The sequence below is a fragment of the Megalobrama amblycephala genome, linkage group LG9 (assembly GCF_018812025.1).
Source record: "Megalobrama amblycephala isolate DHTTF-2021 linkage group LG9, ASM1881202v1, whole genome shotgun sequence".
Classification (NCBI taxonomy): domain Eukaryota; kingdom Metazoa; phylum Chordata; class Actinopteri; order Cypriniformes; family Xenocyprididae; genus Megalobrama; species Megalobrama amblycephala.
In genome coordinates, this window is record NC_063052.1 from 22650716 (window position 1) to 22672917 (window position 22202).

General features: G+C 38.0%; 1 protein-coding gene across 2 annotated transcripts; it reads left to right on the plus strand.

Annotated features, from left to right (window-relative positions):
- The first annotated feature begins 240 nt into the window (after positions 1-240).
- crfb16 (cytokine receptor family member B16) lies at positions 241-22202 on the plus strand. 2 transcript variants are annotated; one of them, XM_048202186.1, is made up of 7 exons: positions 241-520; positions 1938-2061; positions 4131-4318; positions 4415-4467; positions 5656-5803; positions 5976-6124; positions 21547-22202. In XM_048202186.1, exons 1-7 carry the CDS (start codon positions 253-255, stop codon positions 21649-21651), a joined length of 1035 nt encoding a protein of 344 aa, XP_048058143.1. In that variant the 5' UTR covers positions 241-252; the 3' UTR covers positions 21652-22202. The 2 variants fall into 2 exon arrangements, with proteins under 2 accessions (XP_048058143.1, XP_048058142.1); XM_048202185.1 differs by having other exon boundaries at positions 245-520; positions 4415-4539.

Genomic DNA, 22202 nt, shown 5'->3' on the forward strand with positions numbered 1-22202 from the left:
TAAAATATATTTAATCTCAGATGTCACATTCCTAAAACATGCACACTTGAGAGCAGTGCAAAATACAATTTCAAACAATTTAACTTTCTCGATCATAATTAACACATATAGGGTTAATTTAACACACCTCCTCTTACAAAGGAACTCACCTCCTTCTCTTTTTACATAGTTTCATAAATCTCATGCAACTGTAATTTTCAAACAGGTCCTACAGGTTTATTCCAGTGCATGAGGTATCTTGCCCAACGAGTCATGCTGTTCTTGTTGCACCTTTCGTTTCCCATGTCTCATTTAGACATGTTCACAGGTGCAGATAACATGAAGACAACTCTAACACCATTACTCTCAGGGATAGTTTTTTACTTGAAAAGGGACAGTGGGAAAATCCTGGACTCTTTCCAGTTGTTGCAAAGGAAGAGGGATCCAGGGCTGGTATTCACAGAGACGGGAGAACAGGAGGTTATGAACAGCAGTTTGATTAAAAGCCTGTTTCCTCTGCTTCTGCACTTTACAATTAACTGTACGTATAACCTCTCAGCAACTGTGCATCATGATAGTGGGGTATGTGATACTTGATTATTGACTGCATAATTATGTTATCACAGCATTTCAGTCAATTATATACAGTACACAGGATATGTAAAAAGAAATCTGTGGCATAGGCTTGCACAAAAAGTTTTAAAGAGATTCTTCCATCAAGAAACCAGTTGCATTTATTGGTCAGGGGTCTTGTAGTTTTTTTTAACGGAACAGAAACCTGCTGTTCCATATTGTATAAAATTGAGTTTGGCATTTTAAACCTGGCCTAATAGTAGTGGTGTAAAGTAATGGAGTAAGTGTAATTAGGTACTGTAAGTATCTTTTTGGCTACTTTGAATTTTTACTGAGTATCACAGATATTAGCAACTTTTATTCTATACTCGACTACATTTTTGAATAACTATATGTACTCTTAACTCCAATTCATTTGTGATACTTGTTACATTTTTGCATGGTACCTTACTATTTCTTCAGCACTTTATTTCTGATACAAAAGAAGTGATATTGTCATTTACAGGGCATTGAAGGTACAATATCTTGTGCGTTTTGCCTTACTCACCCAAACTTGTCAACAAGGCTATACTTTACGCGAACGTGAGTGCATTAGCAGGTGGTTGCGAATTGCAGGCATTTTATATATGAGATGAGGACATGGCTGCAGCCAGTGATAAGGCCAAAACCAGCATGTCTAGTGCAAGTAGGCTTTTACTTAACATTATTTTATTTATCTGTTATATTCAAAAGACCTTTTTGAAGAATATTGGTTTACTTATGCCCTTTTTGAGCACTTGAATTTAACTGAGATTTGAGTGTTTGTAGACTTTTAAGAGGCTGTTGTGTTGACCTTGATTTATTACAATTTTGAGGTGTTCAGTTTCATTTTGATTTTAGAAAATAAATGAGATTGCTCTCCTTACAAATCAACTGTTTCTTGTTTTTCACTGGCATGTCTCTTAGGTGTTGAGGACTAGTGCATCTTTGAGCCTACATTCAGTTTGAGTAAAAATCAGTTAAAATCAGATACTTTAAGACTTTTACTCTATAGTCACATTGGAACTGGTGGCTTGGAACTTGTAATAGAATAATTTTCACTTAGGGTATCTGTACTTTTAGTCAACCGTGGTTTTCAGGTACTCTTTACACCTCTGCCTAAAACATAAATGCGTGTAGTACCATATCATACATTTATGATGCTTATGTAGGAAAGCATTTCACATAATCATTAAACAGTCATATATAGATATTACATTTACTGTATAAGAAGGGATTATGTAATGTAATTCGTTAATACAGTATTTATAGTCCTGTATTTGCAAGTATTTGCAAGTCAAGTTTAAAAAAACAAGTCATCCCCCCCTAAAAATATGTCAAATGGTAATATTGGTCATGCATTTCAGATTCAAGTACACCACCCACACCTCTTAACACCTCAATGTATTCTGTAAACATGAAGCACATCCTGAAATGGAGCCCCTTGCAGGTGTCATGTTCCACTGTCAACTACTCTGTGCAATTTCAAGGGTACGCATATTTCTGAATGTTTGTTGTTGTTGTTGTTTTTTATTTTTTTTATTTTAGGAATAAGGCTGATGTGCCAATCCAGCCTTTTAAAAATGCATTGTGTACAGTGTGTCAGCATGTTATGTTATAATAGACAATAATTATCAGATGAAAACAATGAAATCATTACATGACCACAACTGCCCAGTAAGGGTTTTCTTTTCTTACTGAACTATTAGTGACTGACCTGTACTTTAAGAAACTTGAATGCTTATTTGTGCTTCTGTACATTAAAAAATAAAATGCTGAGTTCCTGTATCCAGCATAACTTATGTAAAATGTAAGGTATTTTCACTTTTTTTTTTTTTTTGCAACACGTAAATATGACGTCATCACATTTATTTATAGTGCTTTCACAATATTGATTATTTCAAAGAAGCTTCACAAAAATAAACAGAAAAATAAGAGTTGAAAAATTGTGAAATGACTTCAATGTCAGCTGTAAAGCAGCTCTACAGAAGGCAATTGTCATTATTAATCTCAAGTCAGTTCAATGTTAATTCCTTTCAGTTTGATAACACTGTCAATGTTGCAAAGTTCTGTCAATTTACATTCTAGACTGCATGATTTTGAACAAGATGATGTTTGTTGATGTTTGGCAGTCTGGCAGAACAAGTATTCTTAAAAGTGTTTAGTTTCCATCAAACACTTCAAGCAAAAACATGTTAGGCATCAAATAGTCATTGCAAAAACACTTTTGTCTGCCAAAAAAAAGAGTAAAAATAAAATAAAGTACATGTTTTTTATAAAAGCTGCGATGACTCTTATAAATTAAATACTGATATATTTAATTAAAATATATAATACACACTCCTGGGCAGACTCCTGGGGGAGGGCGGTGGGATCAAGCCAAGCCAAAAATGGCAAAATATTCAGTGGTCTTTTAATGGTCTTAACCATAAATCACTGTAGATAAAGTAACCTAGCATGGAATAGCCTTCCCCAACTTGCAGACAGCTTTTTACAGGAAGAAGAGTGTTGTTCCACTTAATATCAATGGCTTCAAACATGAATTGTTGAAAAATGTCCCACAGTTCTTTTGAGTTTAATACGAGACCAAATATTCAGTTACGCTTTATTTTGATGGTCCACTTTAGACATTCTACTTACTTTATGTAACTTCATGTCTACTAACTCTTATTAGAGTAGTAGTAGGTTAGGGTTAGGTGTTAGTCAGTAGAATGCCTGTTGGGGGAGCATCAGAATAAAGTGTCAGCAAATATTAGGCAGTCTACTAATCCTCTAATGACTGATAGTTGACATGTAGTTGCAAACTTATAGTTAGTAGAATGTCTAAAGTGGACCATCGAAATAAAGTGTTACTAAATATCAACTATAGGGTTCAAATCTGGACTCTGACCAGGCCAAAACATGAGCCTGATGGACTTGTTCTCAAGCCACTTCTTGGCTGCCTTTGCAATTTTGGCAGAAGCATTGTCTTGTTGAAAAATAACATATGATCATTCCTCTTTAAATAACAACTTTTTATTTGTGGGAAGCAAGCCATTCTGCAATATCTTCCTGTACCCCAAAGCATTAAATTACTTTTCACAGTGAAGTAGCTCACCAATACCAGCAGCTAAAAAGGCTCCCCACAATGACACATCTTTCTCCATCCTTCACTGTGATGCACTGTGATGCAGATGCATTTATTATTATAATTCTGACCAGAGTTTCGAAGACACCACTCTGGAGCATTACCATGCAATTCATATTTTATTGTGATTCATCACTCCACACACAACTTCCCATATTCTGACAAAAACTTCATTCTGTCTGATGTTTTCTGAGACAGCAATGGCTTTTTAATTAGTGCATTTGCTTACATTTTGCTAATAATTTGTGGCTAAGACAATTAAAAGCCTAGTGTTTAGCCATTTTGGGCTTGCCCCCTCCCCCTCCCTCTCCCACCTTTTTTGCCCAGGAGTGTAATCAAACATAATCTTTATTTAATAATGTGTTAATCATGACAATTGTCTTGAATAATCATTCTAAAATGAATAATTACTCATCTCTGATTCTTAATTTAGAGAATATGAGTTATACAAACTTAATGGAACTTGGGTGAATGCATATGACTGCCAAGAGATCCGTGAAAACAGGTGTGATCTCACTCATGACCTGGCCTCCAACTCTGACTACAGCATCCGCATAAAGACAAACTGTGATGGCAAAAAATCATGGACACAACTACCAGCAACCTTCAACAGGAGAGACAGTTGAGCATTATTGGCATTATTTTTGCTAAAACCAAAATAGAGATACATGTCTGAAATTGCTCAGTTGGGTCACGTCTTTTTTTGGTCTTTTATAGCAGTGTTGCTGGCTCCGAAAATGACAGTGAATGTGGAGGGGGATACCATCCAGGTGGGCTTCAGTACAACACTTTCTGATATGACCATAAACCTTAAAGTCTGGAATGAGGGGGACGAACAGAATGTGAGAATATTTTAATACTTTCATGTTGTATCAACTATATGTAACAAGATATTTGGCTATTGGCTATCTGTATACTGTAGATGTCTGGCTTTGCTAATGAATGGATGTGGACCTTAGTAAGGGTACACCGCATATTTCTATTTTACACAATTGAAAATGAGGCAGTGAGTGTCACTACTATATGTTGCTAAGAGATGCAACAGTTCCTGCTTTGGCTTCGTTTAGAAATACAAAGTTCAGTCATGAAACTATAACCAAGCGCTGATTGGTTCTTTCTACGCCATGGCATCAGCCAATCGGAAGTAATTCCATATCCACGCAACCATATATATCGTACCCTAGCCTGTGATCGACAAGCTGCGCAATGTGAAGCGCCGTTATCCCTCCTCCTCCCCAGCGCCACCTGTAGAGATCTGCTACGGGGGTTCTACCATTCTTGCAGCAGCCTTTTCCTTGTTGTTTTATTTGACTAAGCTAAACAATTTGTATTTGCTCAGTAGCAACAGCAGCAGCAGCAGTAACTGTAGCAGCAGCAACAGCAGCAGCGTAGCAGATCTCGTACGCCAAAATCAAGCCATGTATACTTCATACCCCATGCAAATAAATGCTGGTTGAATTTAATCCACTCCGAGAGTTGTCATGATTTAACTTTTTTTTTCTTTTTTTTTTTTTTGAAGAAAACATAATAACAAAATAACTAGCAATATTGTGTATAAAATGTAAGGTTACTCAATATTCACTTCTGGTTGCAATGAACTGTTGTATAAAAGCAATTCCACAGTCACAATCATGCTGTCAGCTTAAATATTGCCACAGTTGCGACTGCCTGTGGAATGACAGCCGTGCTGATTTTCTTAACAACAGCATGATTGTGACTGTGACATTTCTTAAGTATAATGTGCTGCCGGCATTGATCCATCTTTCCAGTAGTCAAAAAAGCTGAAGAATATGGCCCGTGTAAAGTACAATCTACTGAACAGACTGCACATCTCTCACTCACAGCCTTGTGTTCATTTGTGTAAAATAAAATGAAAGTATAAAGTGGTATTCGAAGTGAATATCAAAGACATCTGTCCTGACTAAGGTCTATTGTGACCATGATGGATGTTATTGCAGGCCTTAATTCATGTGATCAGAGCGTATCCCTATCATTTTTCTATTGCTGCCCATCGAGGGGAAGAGAAGATGTGCTTCAGAGCAGAAGCAATAGTAGAAGCCATTAACAAGATCTGCAGCATTGACACGCAGTGCGTAATCATTCCTGGTGAGTGATCAGGGTGCAAAGCTTTGATAACGGAAATGGTTTTAGTAGACTGATGTTATTCCATGTCTGCAGATTAATACATAAGGAAGAAACTAATAGAATTGACAAGGTGATAAATATAATACTGTGTCATCCTATGCCAGTTAACTTTAACCATTGATTTGCTTTCTAGAGCAGACATCTGACTTTGTGAAGCCAATGATAGTGAGCATTGCTGTAGTAGTAGCGGTTGCCGTGGTCTTTATTCTGGGATGGTCGGCAACATATTTTGGTCCACAGATCAAACAAATTTGCCACATGGAGCCTATTCCCAGAGTACTGGTAAGTGTGCATTTACAGTTTTTTTTTTTTATTATTTGCTTTGGTACTATTTTCACATGTAAGGTGTATATTTTCAAAACTCTTGGTACAAAAATCCAAACTGATCACACTTGTAACACAGCTAGTCATTCTTTCAAAACCTGATCTCTTGCTTTCATTACAGTTGGTCCGTGTACGTTTTGATAGTTTGTTTTTCCAATTTGAAATGAAATATGCAGAAACGAGAAAAAGGTCGTTTCCCGTTTTTTTGTTTGTTAAAAAAAACGGAAAAAAGAGATTTTGACTCGATTTTAATTTTTTTCGGGTCACGAATAGAAAATGGAAACACGACTTCAAAACTCAAAACTTTCCACATGTGGGCGGTCATTACACGCCCCTTTCAGCCGACTGGTCAATCAAATCTGAGCCAGTGACGTCATCTTCAGTTCGTTCACCAAAATAACAGTCCTCTGCCGTGAAAAGTACAGATTAACCACTACATAGCTATTTTAGCTATGACAAAAATAATATATTAAATGTTATGCCAAAACGAATTCATTTAAAGCTGAACTGAAACAGAAACCGGCGTTATAACCTAGGCTACCTCTCTACCTTTCAATATTCACGATTTGGAGGCTAAACTATATTTATTTATTATTTAAACGCTTTTATTGTAAACAGACTACTTAAAATGAGCAGTATAACTTTATGTATTTGGTTGAATGTATGTTATTTTGACAGTAGGCCTATACAGGCTGCGATGTCAAGTTACTAAAACTGATGTTGTGTGGGTGAGGCGCCGGCGCGTTCACTTGAATTTTTCTTATAAAAGCGGAAACAACTTAAAATACTCAGACATTTATGGTCACATATATGTAACACCATTCGAATCTGTGAAGGGTTAAATAGGCCTATGATTTTTGTACACTCAAAATAAAAACAAAACATTGCTCGTAAAATAAACAGATTTTCTGCCGTCTCGGTTTCCTCTGTGTACTTCTCAAAAATGAACTGACACTCATATTGTCGCATTTTTTCCCCTTTCATTCTGGTAATATGTTAATTATTGTTAATTATTAAGTGAAATAAATTTCGCGCATAGACATAGGCTATTATTCCTTTGATATAATTTAATCCTTTTTTTCTCCGTTCACAGAAGCGCTGCAGGTGCGTAATGATGATGAATCCTCATGTTCTGTTGTTTATTCTGCTATTTGTACATGTAGGCTAAAACTAAACCCCTGGGATTTTTTTAATGATTCACAGACATTTATCAATTCTAATTTCGTTTAATTCCAATTTAATATAATCTTGTCGGTTAATGAAACGATGATCGCGTCAGTTGAAAATCAGGGGGAAAAAACAGAAATTATATTGACAAGGCAACAATAATTTTCGTTTAGTTTAAGTTTTTCAAAACATCCACAGAACTGCATTACAGTAAATTTTCCCGCTGTTTAAGCCACGAATATTTACAAAGATAATAAAAGATAATAAAATAATTACAAAGATAATAAAAGTTCTATGTTTAATATACGAGAGTTTTTGTTTTGCTGTTGTTCACTGAAGCAATTGACGCAGAATCGCCAATTGCCGTTAAATCGAAATTGAAAGTAAAATGTTCAGGGCCATTAATGGCTAATTCATTCAAAAGTGAAGGAAAGACAGAAAAAGTGAGGATAGCAAGTAAACTGTGACATATAATAATGTTCACTGTGTTCATAAAAGTTCTAGGGCTATGTTTAATTTAAGAGATAAAATATGCATGGCCATTTATAAGCTAAGGAAAACTAAAAAGCCCCCCGACGGTGATACCGTTATTAGGTGTTGTCACATGTCAAATAGGAATAACAGTTTTATTAGCCTATATTTATTATATTTTATATTTGTCTTTTTGTCCATAGGCTACATATCGTGAAAACAAATGTAACACACACACCACCACCACGAACAACAACAACTATTTTGTGTTAAGAAGCTGCTCTTCATTTTTTTATCAATGACTTCACAGCGCATTAGTAGCCTATTGCTGTGCATGAATAACACTGAAAATATGAAAATATCTACTGCGGGGCAAAAGATCGCCATCGCCTTTTGACGAAACCATAGACTGTAAAAAACCGAGGAAACCCAGCACAGGTTATTGTGGTCATGTGCGCCACCTAGTGGATAGCCTATTTTCTAATATGACAGCAGTCTATAGCCTACTGCAAGGAATGCGTCTGCTAAATGATTGAATTTAAATGTATAAAATGTAAACAAAACATTAAAATAAGAAAAAAAAAAAAAAAAAAAAAAGAGTGCAGTAGCCACTGATCTATAATAGAGAATAGTCTATCATTATAGCCTTGATCAGTGGTAGTAGCCCAAAGGACGTCATGCGCTTAATAACAGATGTAGAGGCATTTACATTTTTTTACATTTTAAAAACACAATGACAGCTTAAAACAGACTTAATTAAATTTACTGTAGGTTTCTTAAACATTTTTTTTTTCTGTGCATACATATTTCTGTGAAATACGCGTTAGGTTGCACAGAAGAAAGCCGATTTATGACATCTACTGATATAGTGGCAGAGGACTGTTATTTTGTTGAATGAATTGAAGATGACGTCACTGGCTCAGATTTGATTGACCAATCGGCTGAAAGGGGCATGTAATGACCGCCCACATGTGGAAAACGAGTTTTGAAGTCGTGTTTCCGTTTTCTATTCGTGACCCGAAAAAACGAAAATAGAGTCAAAATCTCGTTTTTCCTTTTTTTTTAACAAACGAAAAAACGGGAAACGACTGTTTTCTCATTTCTGTGTATTTCATTTCAAATTGGAAAACAAACTATCAAAACGTACATGGACCACAGTTGTACATATTTTCATTCTACATACTCACTGTTTCAAAACACAAGATTGTTGTAATATGTAATGAGAACATTTGCTTTAATCACTGAAACACAACAGTATGTTCTTCTTTCAGTTTAGTACTTCTAACAATCAGTTGATTCAAAAGCAAACAATGCAAAATACATGTTTCAAATCACCCGTGTTGCTAAAATAATTACAGTTACACAGGCTACAGATGAAAATAGACTTACATTACCTTAACACTCTGAGGTCTGAGGTCTGAGGTATCGCCGGCGATACCACCGCGTTTTTTTTCTTACCAGTGTGAAAGAGACTCAAAATACTCCGTCAATGTTGCACATACAATTAAGAGTTATACACCATTTTAATCTGTGGAATATCTTCTTTTATTTGTGTACACTCAGAGTAAAAACAAAATGTTGTGCTTTTTGCAAAATAAAGAAAACTAACATGATGCGTGATCTCTCATCTCCCTCTGAACGAACTCCAATCTGATAGTTCTCAGAAAATGAACTGTAACTTTGTGAATACTAATCACAAAAAAAATACACTTATGTCTAAAGACACATTGAAATGTCAGATTTTAAATCGTGTAAGTCAAATCGAAAACAAACATTCTGTGTTTATGTAATCTGTATGAAAAGAGAGCCATGTCAGAAGTCTGTGATTCAGCTCATTATCCGCTAATGCGCCCACACCGACGGAGCGAGCGCTATTCAGACGCGAATTCAGTCAATACATGCATACATCGTCTCAATCATGTATTTATTGTCTTGAAAAGTGTTTTGAATAGCCATAGTTAGCGATCTCTGGCCTCTGTTAGTTCGGTTAGTTCCTGGATTGCCTATTCTTCTTTAGCAGGCATTTGTGGACTAAAGGTGCACAGAGCGCCCTCCGGCTGCAAGTATGCATGGAAAACAGTACGCAGCGCTCTTAGTAATGACAATAAATCCTGAATAAATATTACTCCTCTGTATAGAAAATTGACAAACATATGAGAATCCATCAATATTTCTCCAAATGTGCATGCTTTTAAGCTAAAAAAAACCTATATGAAATGCCATAGAGGTAACATAATTGTTCAGACACTTCACAGAAATACATTATATTTTAAATAGAATACCATTATTTTAAATTGTAATATTTCACAGTATTGCTGTTTTTTCTGCATGTTTGATTTACACCATGATGAGCTTTGAGACATGATCACAGAGGGTTTTTTCACAGCTTACCTGTCTGAAAGAGCTCATTATTTATGCAGGTCATTAGAGCTCTTTATGCAATTCTTTTGTCTTCTCAGGTGAGAATCACCCATTATTCATGATGATTCATGCCTCCACGCATACTGTGTTTCTTGACAAAAAGTGTCTTACACTACTTACTGCTCCCTCTCCTCCTCCCTCTCATTTCCGTCAATAGAACCAACGTGACTTTTACCACCTGTGCTATTAGCAAACTGCAAGAGATCATTTGCAATGGCGGACTTTGTAGATGATTATGACTTGTTTGTAGCAGACCCAGAGCCATATCTGTTTGAACTCGAGTACACGGAGGAGGAATTAGCTCTTATGGACCGTGAGAGGGAAAAAAGATACGAACCAGAACAGACCGGAGCCGGAGCGTTGGTTCTATTGACGGAAATGAGAGGGAGGAGGAGAGGGAGCGGGGGCCGGTGAGAAAAAAAGTAATTAATTACTAGCTATAATTACATCTTCAACAGTGTAGTTAGATTACCATACTAATTACTCTCTCTAAAAAGTATTGCATTAGGCTACTTATTACTTTCTATATCAACCTCAACTGATTGATAGACATGAAACTACTCTTTTAATTCTTTCAAATAAACAACATACAATTGCATAAATTATTCTTGAACTGACCAAAGTTTACATTGAAAACATTCATTTTAACATTAGATGTTAAATTTAGATGTTAAATCCACTATTGTTTCATATAGAATTATTCTATAGTCTATACAGTATTTAATGCAATTACATCTTAAGTAACTGTATTAAATTACAAAAAAATGTAGTTTTTAATTAAGTAAGTTTGTAATTATTAATTAATTAAGTTTTAATTAAGTAAGTAATTGCTTATTTTACTTTTGTAATGGAAAAGTAATTAGATGATTTAGTACCATAGCGAGACATAGCTAGAAAAACTGTAACCTGTAACCTGTAACCCTGGTTCCCTTTCGAGGGAACTCACACTGTGTCGGTAACAACACTTACTGTAGCAAACGCCCTTAGTGTAGCATGTCTGAAGCATGAATGAAACTATTCCAATCCTGATTGGTGTTGCGTCGTGACGTAACATGGCATAAATGGCTACAAAGCTACAAAGGGGCTCCGGCACACAGCAGAGTCAGCTTTTTGCACTTCAGCAAGCGCTGTGTGTTTTTGTCTGTCCTATTTGGTGTTGTATTGTCCAAAGCACATATATATTTCACATTATGGCGAGTGAAGACAAAGATCAGTTCAGATGGTGTGTGCATCCCTGCCCTCATTATTTAATGGGTGAGGACACACATCAGCTCTGTGTTCACTGTTTGGGAGTGCATCACACCCGAGCAGCCCTTGAGGGGGCTGCTTGTGGTGAATGTGAAAAACTCTGAGAGTGCTGTGGACATCATCTGCCAGCTCTGATTCTCCCCCTCCCCGTGCAGAAGCCCGTCCGAGGGCAGCTTCTTCTGCGTGGACGGAGAGCCCGATGCTCGAGTTATCTGCCTCCGAGGAGGTGGATATTCTTGGCACTGAAGTGGAGGACGTTGATGAAAGCTCGCCGCATCACGTCCCCGATTATGAGGAGCTCGTTGAGGTTGTGACTTGTGCAGTGGCAAGACTTAACATCATCTGGCCACGTGAAATGCAGGAAGCGAAAATAAAGAGCAAGTTGGACGAGCACTTCCTGATGCACAGAGCACAGCCGAATCGCGGGGTTTAGCGTTCTTTCCTGATTTGCACGATGAGTTGTGCAAATCATGGAACAAACCACACACCTCTCACATGTCCAACCCTCCTGTGTGGTATTATAGTAACATTGTGGGGGCGAGAGAGAACGTCTATGGGATGATGTCACGGGTGAAAGTGGCTTTGGCCACTTATTTATCACCCGACGCTGCGTCATCTCTTAAAGCCCCGGTGCTGCCCACCAAACCCTGTAAAATTACATCTGAATTGGAGGGCAGAGCTCATATGGCTGTGGGTCGGGGTGGTGCTTGCTTGAATACTATGTCTATTTTGCAAGCATACCAGGCCGATCTTCTTAAAGATCTCGATGAAGGCAACGGGCCAACACCAGATGATACTGCTGAGCTGCGTAAGGCTGCAGACTTGTCTCTCCATGTTACTAAGGAGACAGCTCGTGCCATCAGCCACTCCATGGTAACAATGGTAACCACGGAGAGACAATTATGGTTAAATCTGTCATGCATCAGGGAAAAAGACAGGGCTTTTCTCTTTGATGCCCCGATTTCACCTTCTGGCCTGTTCGGCGACGCCGTTAATACCATTGTCGACAGGTTTCATGAGGTGAAAAAACAGTCTCCAGCCTTCAAGCTGTATCTGCCCCGTCGCTCGAGATCAAAGAAGACTGTCCCTAGTGGACAGCTGCAGCCATTAACGAGCTTCTCCACCTATAGACAGGCGCAAAAAGAGAGTGTCAGTCTATTGCTGGTAGCCCTGTTCTGGCCAGCCCGAGTATGGTTCTCAGACATCAGGCCACTCCTGGTAGGCCAGCCGTGGCAGATTCCTCAGAGGAGGGGGCAGGATATTTCACCCCAGCCAGAGCTGTGGTAACTGTGGGTCTGGCCCCTGAGGGGGCTCAGTACCTAGAGGCTGGCCTGTCGGTTGGAGTGGTTGAGACCATAATCAGCTCCAGGGCTCCTTCCACAAGGAGATTGTATGGCCTAAAGTGGAATGTGTCTTCCACTTGGTGTAGAGAACATGGTTTGGACCCAGTTAACTGTCTGGTGGCTTCAGTGCTGGAGTTCCTCCAAGATCGCTTCTCTGCTGGTTTTACCCTGTCCACACTTAAGGTGTATGTGGCTGCCATTGCGGCTTTCCATGCTCCTATGAGTGATGGGCCTCTGGGGAAGCACCAGCTGCTCGTATGTTTCCTTGGTGGTGCATGGAGGATGAGACCTGTGACTCGAACCAGAGTCCCAACCTGGGATCTGGCAGTAGTGCTCAAAGGGTTGTCTCTGCCCCCCTTCGAACCTCTTGAGTCAGCATCAGCGAAGAACCTGACGCTTAAGATGGCTTTTCTCCTCGCTCCTAGCGTCTGGAGCGATCAAACACAATTATTCAATATATTTAATGAATTACCCACAAACTCACTTTATCAAAGTTCTGTGAACCCATCCCCCTAAAACTGCAACCAGCATCCCAAATGTAGCTAGCACACAGGCAGAACTAGGTGTCCTGTTACAGATACCTGGTACTTTTATGATCGGAAAGAATGCTGTAGTGACTAGTGACTCATTTTTTCTGAGAAGGACAATTAAACTCTCTTAATCCTATGTATTCTCTATATAACCACTTGGGAAATGTATAAACATGTATCCAGTTTTCCCATCTCATGACTTTCCTTTTATAGGCTTTATTCTATGTATTAATTATCTATTTTGAACTATTTTAGTATTAATGTTCCATAGTTGAAAATGTATAGTTAACTGAAATCCAACTTTCATTTCCTATTTGGTAATTTATGTTACATGTTACTAACTCTGTGACACATTAGTATTATAAGAATCTAGAAGGTTCTTTTCTCATTCATCCAATCCAGTGTCTTATGCTAATATCTTGCTACAGAACAAAGACTCGTAAAACTTCCCTCTGAGGGGGCAACTCCTTATTGGCTCAGACACCTTAAGAGGGTGTGACATCTTTACCCCTTATATTCACTGATCACAAGATCAAACTCTCTCTTCTCTTTTACTGACAAATGCTGATGTTTACTGACATTTCTTAGAATGAATAAACAATTAACACTGTGTGTTCATTGGACAAAGGGTTAATTGATTGTAATATTAATTTTATTACATTAAGTTAATTTTATTAACTGATCCAAATATTTATAATTAATTATAACTAGTTATGATTAATTATTCATATTTATTTTGAGCTAATTTGCTACACTATTATGTCTCTGAAGAGAGTGGGAGATCTCCAGGCCCTGTCTATATCTCCTTCATGCCTGGAGTTTGCCCCTGGGGGAGTTAGAGCCATCCTGCATCCTAGGCCGGGCTACGTGCCTAAGGTGCTGTCCAGTTTAGCAAGGCCTACGGTTTTGCAGGCCTTCCATCCTCCACCTCATGTGTCGGCAGAAGCAGAGAGACTTCATCTGCTCTGCCCTGTCAGAGCTTTGAAGGTGTATTTACAGAGGTCTTCTCAATGGAGGAAATCAGATCAGTTGATGGTGTGCTTCAGGTCTCCTAAGAAGGGGCTCCCTGTCTCTACGCAAACGATTAGCAGTTGGATCATTCAGGCTACTGCCTCGGCCTATCAGGAGCGCAACCTGCCTTCACCTTTGGCCTTGAGGGCTCATTCTACAAGGGGCATGGCATTCTCTAGGGCCCTCCTCTCAGGAGTCCCCCTTCATGAGATCTGTGATGCGGCTGGCTGGGCCACTCCGCACACCTTTATTAGATTTTATAGTCTGCACCTCCCTTCAAAGCCAGGCACACGGGTGCTCTCGTCCTAAGTTGTGCTTGGTCTTGGTTTCACGCTAGGACAGATGTGTTTCGGTGTGGCATAGTGGGCATTCATTCCCCAAAGTGTCATTGCCGACACAGTGCAAATTCCCTCGAAAGGGAACGTCTCGGGTTACGACTGTAACCCTTGTTCCATGAGAAGGAAACGAGACACAGTGTCTCGTTCCCTTCTCAGGGAACAAGGGTTACAACCCGTAACCCGAGACGTTCCCTGAGACACTGCGTCCTGAGACACTTTTTTCTTTCACACTTTGCGTGACTGGTATCTGAAGAAACTGTAAAACCACGACAATCCTATTGGCTGGCGACAGCTTATGATGTCATACCAGTGTGACCAGAAAATATATAAGGGGTGCCTAAAGAATATGTCATCCACTTCTTCGTCTGAAGGGACTGACTAGGCAGCCTGGAGGCATGGCTACGAAATGCAGTGTAACCCAAGACGTTCCCTTTCGAAAGGGAACTTGCAATGAATCCTGAGACAATTTGGGGAACGAAATACGCAAGCTGTCATGCTGAGGGGAGTGCATGCTGAAATTTTCCTCGAGAGGGAATCCGGACATTTTAGGGGGACATTGTGTCAACCCCCAGAGCCACCAGGGAGGCTAACCTGGTCTGACTTGTGACCTAGTCTAGCCAACAGCCTGTCTGTTTTCTAAACAGAGTCTCTTACCATACTTGCCTCATGAGAAGCAACCAGATGAGAGGGACTGCAGAAGAGGCAGTAACCAGCTCAAACCGGACAAAGAGTTGGGCATCCTGGGGAGCAGGACTCAGCATAGCACTTTCCAAACCCTTAAAAACAAGGGGAGTTATTCTGCTCAACCCTGGACCTACAGAGTGCTTCTTTTCAAAGCACTATGGAGGCTGGGTACTCTACATAGTGTCCTAATGAGAGGAGTACCCTATGCTCTATCAAGATCTGATCTACCGAGGGGGTTCACAAGAATCTCTCAACCTATCAGACCAAACTCAGGGAATGAGGCTCTCTATAAGACAATCCTCTCAAACGAGGGAGTACCTACAGCTCTAAAAAGCTGATCTACCAGGGAGGTCTCACATGTGTCCTTAGACCTTCTTTCCAAACTCAGGGAGTGAGGCACTCTACAGAACAACCCTCTAACACAAGGGGAGTACTACCTAGGCTCGACCAAGTAGAGTATCATCCAAGCTTTGGGGCTAGAACCGGGGAGGCTCCTGTAGAGCCTGTAACGTGAACTCAATCTGTGTACTCTGGGGAGCCAGGACACTCAAACTAGCTAGAAGTGCTAGGAATGTAGCTCAAGCCATCAAGATGGCCCGAGGAGGGCGAATTACTTAGAAACAAGTCTAACAGAGATACCTACCAGGGGTGTGTAGGCTTGAAATACTCATTCATATTGCAACACAAGCGATGCACTTTCTACCCTTAACTCCCTCGGGTCGGCGGTCACGCCGGCGTGACCACCGCGTTTTTTTTCTAACCAGTGTGAAAGAGACTCAAAATACTCTGTCAATGTTGCACATACAATTAAGAGCTATACACCATTTTAATCTGTGGAATATCTTCTTTTATTTGTGTACACTCAGAGTAAAAACAAAATGTTGTGCTTTTTGTAAAATAAAGAAAACTAACATGATGCGGTCTCCCTCTGAACGAAGTCCAATCTGATAGTTCTCAGAAAATGAAGTGTAACTTAGTGAATACTAATCACAAAAAAAATTAGACTTATGTCTAAAGAAACGTTGAAATGTCAGGTTTTAAATCGTATAAGTCAAATCGAAAACAAATATTCTCTGTTTATGTAATCTGTATGAAAAGAGAGCCATGTCAGAAATCAGTGATTCAGCTCATTATCCGCTAATGCGGCCACGCCCACGGAGCCAGCGCTATTCTGAGGCAAATACTGAGGCAATGCATGCATTCATCATCTCAATCGTGTATTTATTGTCTTGAAAAGTGTTTATCTGGATGATATAGCGATCTCTGGCCTCTGTTAGTTCCTGGAGAGTCACATGGTTGTCCTTCTTTAGATTAATTTGTGGACTAAAGGTGTACAGAGCACCCTCTGGCTGCAAGTATGAATTGAAAACACAGTATCCAGCGCTCATAGTGATGACAATAAATATTACTCCTGTGTATAGAAAATTGACATAAACATGAGAATCCATCAATATTTCTCAAAATGTGCATGCTTTAAAGCTAAAAGGCTATATGAAATGCCATAGAGGTAACATAATTGTTCAGACACTTTGCATCACAGAAATACATTATATTTTAAAGAATATAATAGAATACCATTATTTTAAATTGTAATAATATTTCACAGTGTTGCTGTTTTTTGTTTGATATACACCATGAGCTTGAGACATGATCAATGTCTCACAGGTTTTTTCACAGCCTACCTGACTGAAAGAGCTCATTATTATGCAAGTCATTTCAGGTCATTATTATGCGATTCTTTTGTCTTCTCAGGTGAGAATCACCCATTATACATGATGATTCACGCCTCCACGCATACTGTGTTTCTTGACAAAAAGTGTCTTACAAAATTTAAATCTCTCTATTGTTTTATATGAAGGAGTAGGCAGAATAATTTTTACATCATTCTGAAGCAAAAACTCTAGTCTACAACCTCCAATAGCCAGAAGTCTTGTGAACACAGATTTAATATATAATTTTTGTCCTTATTTCAGTTACTTAAGTTTTTTGTTTTTTCAATAACCACGTATAAACGTTATTCCTTCAAAAACAAAAACATGTACATACATGTTCCTCACATATTATTGTAGCCTAGTTTGTGCTGAATACAGTGTAATGACACTTACATGTCATTTATATGTTTATGAACAACTGAAAAAAGCACAAATGTCAGGGCATGTCAAAACTTCTCCAGGGCCCCAAAAATCCTCAGACCCCAGAGGGTTAAAGGAGCCCTAGAATTAAAAATTTAATTTATCGTGGCATAGTTAAATAACAAGAGTTCAGTACATGGAAATGACATACAGTGAGTTTCAAACACTGTTGTTTCCTCCTTCTTATATAAATCTCATTTGTTTAAAAGACCTCCGACGAACAGGCGAATCTCAACATAACACCGACTGTTACGTAACAGTCGGGGTGTACACCCCCAATATTTGCAGATGCCAGCTCATGTTCAAGCATTAGACAAGGGCAGGACGTCTGGATGTGCACAGCTGAATCATCAGACTAGGTAAGCAAGCAAGGACAACAGCGAAAAATGGCAGATGGAGCGATAATAACTGACATGATCCATGATATCATGATATTTTTAGTGATATTTGTGAATTGTCTTTCTAAATGTTTCGTTAGCATGTTGCTAATGTACTGTTAAATGTGGTTAAAGTTACCATCGTTTCTTACTGTATTCACGGAGACAAGACTGACGTTATTTTCATTTTTTAAACACTTGCAGTCTGTATAATTCATAAACACAACTTCATTCTTTATAAATCTCTCTAACAGTGTGTAATGTTAGCTTTAGCCACGTAGCACTATCAGACTCATTCAGAATCAAATGTAAACATCCAAATAAATACCATACTTACACGATTAGACATGCTGCATGGCGAACACTTTGTAAAGAACAATTTTGAGGGTTATATTAGCTGTGTGAACTTTGTTTATGCTGTTAAAGGCAAGCGCGAGCTCCGTGGGCGAGGAGCGTTTAAAGGGGCCACAGCCTAAATCGGCTCATATTTAATGATGCCCCAAAATAGGCAGTTAAAAAAATTAATTAAAAAAAAAATCTATGGGGTATTTTGAGCTGAAACTTCACAGACACATTCAGGGGACACCTTAGACTTATATAACATCTTTTCAAAAGACGTTCTACGGCACCTTTAAAACAAGGGGAGTAAAGAATATAGGGCCTACTACTCCAGAATACCATGGGCATGGGCTCGGTGCTAATGCTTGAGCTCTAAGGGAGCTTACTAAACACCATTCTGAATAGTAGGGAGTGCTTAGTTGGCTCGACCTGAGTATCGTTGGTGTTGAACACAAGGGGTGCAAAGCTCTGGGAGTGAAGTACTCTTAGAGGACCCTGGACAAGGGGAGTTAACCCTCTGGGGTCTGAGGATTTTCGGGGCCCTGGAGAAGTTTTGACATGCCCTGACATTTGTGCTTTGTTCAGTTGTTCATAAACATGTTAATGGAAAAAGTGTCATTACACTGTATTCAGCAAAAACTAGGCTACAATAATATGTGAGGAACATGTATATACATGTTTGTGTTTTTGAAGGAATAACATTTATTCGTGGTTATTGAAAAAACTAAAAAACCAAAAAAATATTATATATGTGTTCACAAGACTTCTGGGTATTGGAGATTGTAGATTAGAGTTTTTGCTTCAAAATTATGTAAAAATGATCCTGCCTACTCCTTCATATAAAACAATATATTGATTTAGTTTTTGTAAGACACTTTTTGTCAAGAAACACAGTATGCGTGGAGGCGTGAATCTTCATGAATAATGCTGTGATTCACACCTGAGAAGACAAAAGAATCGCATAAAGACCTGTAATGACCTGCATAAATAATGAGCTCTTTCAGTCAGGTAGGCTGTGAAAAAACCCTCTGTGATCATGTCTCAAGCTTATCATGGTATATATCAAACAAACAGAAAAAACAGCAATACTGTGAAATATTATTACAATTTAAAATAATGGTATTCTATTATATATTTTAAAATATAATGTATTTCTGAGATGCAAAGTGTCTGAACAATTATGTTACCTCTATGGCATTTCATATAGGCTTTTAGCTTAAAAGCATGCACATTTGGAGAAATATTGATAGATTCTCATATGTTTGTCAATTTTCTATACAGAGGAGTAATATTTATTCAATATTTATTGTCATCACTGTGAGCACTGGATACTGTGTTTTCAATTCATACTTGCAGCCGGAGGGCGCTCTGTGCACTTTTAGTCCACAAATGCCTCCTAAAGAAGAAAAGGCCATGTGACAATCCAGGAACTACCTGAACTAACAGAGGCTTCCAGAGATCGCTAACTATGGCTATGCAAAACACTTTTGAAGACAATAAATACACGATTGAGACGATGTATACATGTATTGCAGTGTTAATTTTGACAGCAAATTTTGACTAAAATGCCATTTTGTTTTAGTCATATTTTAGTCATATTTTAAATTGTTTTAGTTTTAGTCTAGTTTTAGTCGACTAAATATCATAAGATCTACAGTAGATTTAGTCGACTAAAATCTAATTTAGTTAAATTGTAATGCATAAAGCATTTCTCTAACAATACACAGATCCTATACACTGATACAGGTACATCTGATATTCCCCAAACGGACGGTTTTTGACCGTTCAAGTGCAAAAAGACATGAAAGAGCAAAATTCATTAGGCCTACTTTTCAGGGATTGACACACTTATCATTGAGGTACTATAGATTTTGTTTAAAATTTTATTAGATTTGATTTTTAGTTTTTCTGCTTTCATTGTAATTTTAGTTAAAAGTTTTAGTAATTGTTTGTGTTTATTTCTTTTAGTTTTTGCTTTTAAATGTCTAAGTTTTTACTTCTGTTTGTTATTTTAATACCTCAGGTTAAGGTAAAGCTTAGAAACTAGATGAAATTAAATAAGTTTACTTTTTTTATATATATTTATTTTTTATTTCAGTTAGTTTATTTCAAATAATGAAGATTTCTTTGGTTTTAGATTTAGTTATCTATAATAACCCTTATACTTGTAAAATATATTGAATAATATGTTAAATAATGTTCTTAGTCTTTCCTTCCTGTGACAGAAGATACAGTAGTTTACTATGAATTAAATAGAAATTAAATTAAATACAGTTTATTGTGTAAACAAAATAACAATAATGACTCTTATTCTGAAATGTCTGCAGCCTGCGCTGTAGCCTATTGTAGTAGCAGGCTACTAATGAGGGAGATAAATATGCATTCTTACAACCTTCTAAAACACATTAACATATAAACATAGTGTAGTAAACATTGTCATAATTCATCAATATTAGTTTATAAGCAATCTCTTGGCATAAATGTGTGCTATTCATTAATTACGAAGCAGTCTGAAGTGCTGCTGGACGAGCCTGTAGAGCACGCAACAGCGCCGCGTTTCCCGTGATTAGATCAGCGTGTTACACTTCAAATGTGCACACTTCATTCAAAACACATTTTTATTTAGTCATCGTCTCGTTTTCGTCCGTGAAAAAATGTCGTTGATGAAAATTATGACGAAAATTATTCGTCAACGAAATTAGCACTGATGTATTGCCTCAGAATTTGCGTCTGAATAGCGCTCGCTCCGTGGGCGTGGTCGCATTAGCGGGAGCTGAATCACGGACTTCTGACATGGCTCTTTTTTCATACAGATTACATAAACAGAGAATATTTGTTTTTGATTTGACTTACACGAATTTAAACCTGACATTTCAACTTATTTTAGACATAAGTCTCATTTTTTTGTCATTAGTATTCACTAAGTTACAGTTAATTTTCTGAGAACTATCAGATTGGACTTCGTTCAGAGGGAGACGACAGATCACACATCATGTTAGTTTTCTTTATTTTACAAAAAGCACAACATTTTGTTTTTACTCTGAGTGTACACAAATAAAAGAAGATATTCCACAGATTAAAATGGTGTAAAACTCTTAATTGTATGTGCAACATTGACGGAGTATTTTGAGTCTCTTTCACACTGGTAAGAAAAAAACCGAGGTGGTATCGTCGGCGATATCTCAGACTCCAGAGTGTTAAAGTAGAACATAGAAAACACATCAAACCTTAACTATTTCTAGAAGTAATGACTTACACTACAGTATTAGAAAAAAATACCACTTGATCTTGTTTTTTTTGTTTGTTTGTTTTTTTTCAGCTTGATGACTGGCCCACCAGCACACCCATCCTTTGTACTGATGTTTCACTGGAGCCCACAGACCCACTTTTGCTGCCAACAATGCAGGTGGAGGGAACAGTTTGAGTCCGGTGCAGCACAGAACCAGTAGAGGCCTTTGCTATGTTTCACCCGTTTCACTTAAAACGGGCCTCTGCTTGTGCTTGAAAGGGGCCTTGGAAATTATTGGGCTTGGGGCAAAAATGCCACATTTTTATTGTATTTTATTTTTTTAAATAGACCTTTAATGAATATAGTTAAGTGTAGTGGAAATTTTAATTTTTCACGTGATTTTTACCTGTATGCTTATGAAATATAATGCATATGGAACATGGTATGATGTTTGCTTAAGTGGTAATGTTTAACATAGTGTTTAATGTAGATGTTAGAAATAGAAAGAGCAAGAACTGTTATGGGAACATGCAAGATGTGTGTTAAAAACATGTTTGTGCTGACAATGTGTGGAAAGTTACAGTTGCTAAGAGATGTTCGTAATATGGTAAAAGGACAGAGGCTTCAGAGTTTAGAGATATAAAAGTGAGGGGAAGCTTTCATTCTTTGTCTTACACTCTGCAGCTACTTGTGTTTCTGTTGACTGTTCGACCTTTCTTACAAGAAATAAAACTTTAGAAAGACAA

What these genes read in the sequence shown, in the direction of transcription:
- crfb16 (XM_048202185.1), top strand. Translation starts at nt 253, where the DNA reads ATGCTGTTCTTGTTGCACCTTTCGTTTCCCATGTCTCATTTAGACATG. An exon ending in TCTGCACTTTACAATTAACT is followed by an intron (nt 521 to 1,937) that starts GTACGTATAACC and finishes CATGCATTTCAG; the next exon opens with ATTCAAGTACACCACCCACA. An exon ending in AGCCTATTCCCAGAGTACTG is followed by an intron (nt 6,125 to 21,546) that starts GTAAGTGTGCAT and finishes GTTTTTTTTCAG; the next exon opens with CTTGATGACTGGCCCACCAG.